Source organism: Arachis ipaensis, chromosome B07 (assembly GCF_000816755.2).
Source record: "Arachis ipaensis cultivar K30076 chromosome B07, Araip1.1, whole genome shotgun sequence".
NCBI lineage: Eukaryota > Viridiplantae > Streptophyta > Magnoliopsida > Fabales > Fabaceae > Arachis > Arachis ipaensis.
In genome coordinates, this window is record NC_029791.2 from 3,374,943 (window position 1) to 3,380,568 (window position 5,626).

General features: G+C 37.7%; 1 protein-coding gene across 1 annotated transcript in view; it reads left to right on the top strand.

Annotated features, from left to right (window-relative positions):
• Window positions 3,932–5,626, top strand: part of LOC107609789 — a 22,257-nt gene continuing 20,562 nt past the window's right edge. The window contains exon 1 of the mRNA XM_021107002.1: window positions 3,932–4,154. Within this exon, the coding sequence (XP_020962661.1) occupies window positions 4,095–4,154 (60 nt within the window). The 5' untranslated portion in view covers window positions 3,932–4,094. The remainder of the gene's footprint in view (window positions 4,155–5,626) is intronic.

Below are 5,626 nucleotides of genomic sequence, written 5' to 3' on the forward strand. Positions count from 1 at the left end.
ATTATATATGAAATTATTAATTATTTTTTTGAATCTTAATATTTTTAATAGTGAATTATTTTTGAATTTATAAATTTTAATAATATTATTGTAAACAAAATAACAACTACATTAATTTTAGAGTAATACCCCAAATAGGTCCCCAAGAAATTTACTATCGGACAGTTTTGTCCCCCACAAAATTTAACTAAGATTTCGACCCTGAGGTTCTCAGATATCCCCCAAATACGTTCCCAAAACTGTTTGATCCGGTTAAAGTGATGACGTGTCAGGTTAACTGTGACATGTCACCTTTAGGACATTTTGGTCCCCATCCACGCTGGACAAAATGACGTCGTATTGGAACCAGGGGCAAAACGACGTCGTTTCGGGGAGGACAAATTCGTCCCCACTTAGACAGAAAATGCAAACGGCGCCGTTTTCATGTGGGGGACCTATTTGTCTCATAATAGTATCTTAGGGGACCTATTTGACCTATAATTCGTGATGTTAAAAGAAGCTATATTTACTTCAACGCAAACCTTAAAAACACATTGACATTGGTCTGTTCATTTATCAAAATGGTAACATAAACTTGAGAACCCAAACATGTTAACGACACAAATATTTGGCTTCAATAGCAACACAAACCAAATCAAGTCAAAAGAAGGTTTATTTTCTTCAACATAAACTAAACGAAACCATTATAAACAACATAATGTCTTCTTCCTCCAACATAACAAAAGGTGGTAACATAACTAAGACAACAACTTTCACATTAATTTTTAGAAGCATCATTTCTTGAAAGACTGGTTCAACCCTCGTGTTGGAATGAATTTGAACAACTTAGATATTGTGCCACTGGTTGCAGCTGATATTGTCTCAGCACTAACACTCCCCGAATTCACGGCCCTAATTACTGTCTCTTTTGGACGTCTAAAAGAAAGCTGAGCTTGGAATAAACAGTATTGTTATCACCATGTTTCAGCAATACTGAAATTTTGTGTGAAACATGGTGATAACAATACTTTTTATTCTAATCTCAGCTTTCTTTTAGACGTCCAAAGGAGACAGTAATTAGGGCCGTGAATTCGGGGAGTGTTAGTGTTGAGACAATATCAGCTGTAACCAGTGGCACAGTATCTAAGTTGTTCAAATTCATTCCAACACGAGGGTTGAACCAGTCTTTCAAGAAATAATGCTTCTAAGAATTAGTGTGAAAGTTGTTGTCTTAGTTATGTTACCACCTTTTGTTATGTTGGAGGAAGAAGACATTATGTTGTTTATAATGGTTTCGTTTAGTTTATGTTGAAGAAAATAAACCTTCTTTTGACTTGATTTGGTTTGTGTTGCTATTGAAGTAAAATATTTGTGTGGTTAACATGTTTGGGTTCTCAAGTTTATGTTACCATTTTGATAAATGAACAGACCAATGTCAATGTGTTTTTAAGGTTTGCGTTGAAGTAAATATAGCTTCTTTTAACATCACAAATTATAGGTCAAATAGGTCCCCTAAGATACTATTATGAGACAAATAGGTCCCCCACATGAAAACGGCGCCGTTTGCATTCTCTGTCTAAGTGGGGACGAATTTGTCCTCCCCGAAACGACGTCGTTTTGCCCCTGGTTCCAATACGACGTCGTTTTGTCCAGCGTGGATGGGGACCAAAATGTCCTAAAGGTGACATGTCACAGTTAACCTGACACGTCATCACTTTAACCGGATCAAACGGTTTTGGGGACGTATCTGGGGGATATCTGAGAACCTCAGGGTCGAAATCTTAGTTAAATTTTGTGGGGGACAAAACTGTCGGATAATAAATTTCTTGGGGACCTATTTGGGGTATTACTCTTAATTTTAATTGCTTTAATTAATTAATTAAGTGTGACCACAATAAGGACTAAAGTTAGTTTCTCCTAATAGAAAAGAGAGAGATGCTTTGAATTCCTATTTATTGTTTGAGAAAAGCTCTGCATACAAGTCATTAGGGCTTGTATGCTTTACAAGTTAATTGTTTGACGTCGGCCAGTCTTTTTAAGTTATTATATTAGCTATCCATAAGACCTCGTCAGGTTCTTTTTTTGGATTGCTTTCGATAACTTCTTACATTATTCTGTGTTCATCTTTGCCGATTTGTAGAAAATGGTTGGCATCTCGAATTCGTCCTTTGGGTGAATCGCGTTTTCACCTTTATCGGACGATTTATCTTTATCGTGGTCGTGCAGCGAAATTGTTTTTCACTTTTTGTCGACCTGTAGCTTTATAATCGGACGATGAATACTTCAGACTAATGCGTCTTGAAATCTTTGTAGAATACCTAAATAAATTTTATTCCAAGAAAAAATGCAAATATGTACATGTGGGGATTTCTTATCCTCTTTAAATTGGGTATGGTCTAGGTCTCGACCTGGTGCCTCATTAAAAAACCTTTTCAGGAAAAAGAGTGCATCCGCTGGTGAGTTCTTCCCTCTGAAGAGGTCGGTCGCTTTATCTCCAATCGTCCCAGGTCGGATAGCTCGACTCAGAGTATGAACAAATACTAAAATAAAATAATATTATTTAGTCTTATATTCAGTATAATAAGTTAGAATCAATTCAACCTTTAATTTACTGATTTTATACTAAAATTAAGAAATTAATATAGTGTCCAAAAATAAATTTTAAGTAAAATGATAAAAACGGTAAATATGAAATATCACTTTGAGAATTTAGTTGGCACTCACCATTCAATTGGAGCTCGGGTCGGGTTGACCCACGAGAGTCCTGGGCCGGGCCGTAACAGTGCCCCCGACGCGCCAGTGAGGGTCGTGAGGGCGATCGGTGGCGCGTGATGTCCTTGTTTGTGCGTTGTCGTTGAGTCGGCTGACCGTAAGAGAGGCGCGTCTTTCGTGCGCGTGCCCCTTGGTCTGCTGAGGCGTTCGTTCGTCGCTTCGTTTTTCGTGCTGAGCATTAAATGCTCATAATGGTTTGAAAAAACCCCGCGCGTAAAGACCGTTTTGCCCCTGCTTTCTTTCGCGCTTCTCGTGGGGGTTTTTAAACAGTTTTCTTTCTCTTTTCCTTCTACCCTCGCCATTTTCACTTTCCTCTCTCCCTGATATCCAAAATTTCCTGTTCGAGCCCTCTCGTGCCTTCTTTTTCCTCCCAAGTTTCTGCAATCGATTCAGGTAATTTTTGCTCCCTCTTCTCTTGTGTTTATGCCATTTTTACCGCTGCGCAGTTGTTGTTTGTGATGGTTGTATGCTTGGTTTACTTTTAGCCGAATGGCCTTCCACTGGTGGGGTAGATGAATTAAGGGAGGGGTACCATTCCTGGGTAGGTTTTAGGTGATTTGCACGATAGGCGTAGTTTTTAACTTTTCTTGGCCATGATCTGAGTTTGAAAAGGCGTAGTTTCTGGGTTTCTATGGACTCCCGACCTCATAGTCTAACGGAGTGGTACCCCGATGTAGGTATGCCTCGCATCGTTTCCCGGTCTTCAGGAACTGGCGTGGCCTACGACCCGTACGCCTGGGTGACCGATGATATAAGGAGCTCACCCAACCAAATGGACTTGGAGGAGTTGACCGAGTTCCGGTAAGCCGGCTACTTGTGTGGGGGGACTGACGAGGAGGCCAACTACGAGGCCATTGTCCCTGCCCCCCATGAGCGTATTTATGAGCTCAACTTTCACTCCCCTCGTGTCCCCGATTGGATCTGGTTTTACAAGTCCATGTTCACACACAAATGGCGCTTCTGAACCGGATATCCGTCCCCCCGTCTCAGCTTCATCCGAACAGCTGGGCTTCGATCCGCTGCTTCGAAATGGTTTGCGAGCACCTGGAGCTGCCGGTGTCGGTGGACGTTTTCCTCTTCTATTTCAACCTTACCAACCCTTCCAAACAGGGGAAGGCGAGAAAAGGGTGGCAGAATCTGAGTTTTAGAGGAGATGTTGCCGAAATTTTATAAAACCAGAAGCTTCATTTGAAAAAGTTGTTTTAAAAGGTTTAATTTTAAGTATTATATGATTTGAGATTACTTCATTTATCAAAGAAAAAGTTATGTTTTGGATTGAGAATTGTTAGTAAAACAGAATGAAAAGAAGGATGATGAGGATTTCTTTGAAATATGGGTTTTGAATGAATTTAGAAATGAGAATTGGATTGATGAACGATTATGATGTTGAAAATGTTGAGAATGTTGAGAATGTTGAGATATGAACTTTGAAATTATTCACATGGCTTATAAATTTGAATTATCTGAGATACGAGGTTCCCTGGATAAAGTACCATGGCTTGCCACCACGTGTACCAGGTTGAAAACTCGATACTCTGTTGACCCTACGATGTAAGTGTGACCGGACACTATATAAATTCCCGGGAATGTTACCCCCATTGAGCAATATTGATTATTTGAGAAAAAGCTATGCATAGACTCTTTGGGATGCACGTCGGGGGACAGTCTAAGTACAATTCAGACTTGTCGGGTTGGCTGGATAACCGACAGATGAGCCTCATCAGCCATAGAACAGGCATGCATCATATGCATTTGTATGCTTTGCTTGGGTTTGAACTTGTTTTGGTTTGCCTAATTGCTAAATTGTTCCTAACTGCTACTTGAACTATTTGCTGTAACTGCTTTCTACTTGTGTTTTACTTGTTTGTCTTGCTTGTGTTTGTCCTGGCGTGTTACATTTAAGAATGGACTTTGGTGCTGAATTAATGATTGTGTGGTTTGATTGCGTGGTTGGATTCTGACTGAGATTTGCTTATGAGAAAAGAAAGACCTTGGATTTCTAAAAATATTGAACGTTGTTTCTTTGAAAAGGTTTTGAACGATTAGCTATTGGATTTTTAAAAGGATTCATAAGGCAATGATAATCACTGAATTTGAAAGCAGTTTTCTTATTGAAATATCTTCTTATGACAACTTTGAAACTCCGTGGTGAGAACGTGTGGTTAGGTTCTCACCCCCTACAGCTTTATCTTTTCAGGAACCGGATGAAGAAGCATTAGGAAGAGTTATACTGCGTTTGGTTTATAAGTTATTGTATTAATTAGATTATTTTCTTCCCTCGTCTTTTTTATTACAAGTTTGTAAGAGGGATAGGAATTGTATGTTTTATATGTATATCATATTATGAGTTATTATGTAAGGAGTCTTGTATATGAATCTATGCCTGTTTGTATTTTTCTTAAGATAAAGTGTTTATTTCCGGTTTTCAAAGAAATAAGTGATACAGTGTCGAGTCACAGGCTCCTATTTTAATATTTAGTATGTAATATAGTCGTAATATTTCTTGCTATCAGAGTAGCGCAGCTGAAAACATGACTTCTGATAGTAAGGATGTTACATAAATTCTTATTATATAGGTGAGATAAAAAAAATATATGAGAAAGAAACTATTTAAAAATGAGAGATTATATTTTATTCTCTAAAATAAAAATTTAAAATTTAAAATATCCAAATTCATGGTTTCACATAACAAGCTAACATTTATGTCTTCAATTGATTAATTGACTTCCAAATTAGCATACAAAATATAGCCAAATATCACATCAAACAAACATATCTATAAAACCTTGATTATAATAAATATATTCATTATATATATACCAACATTCATTATTATTAAATAATTAAAAAATATTTTTAATATCTAAACCTATGT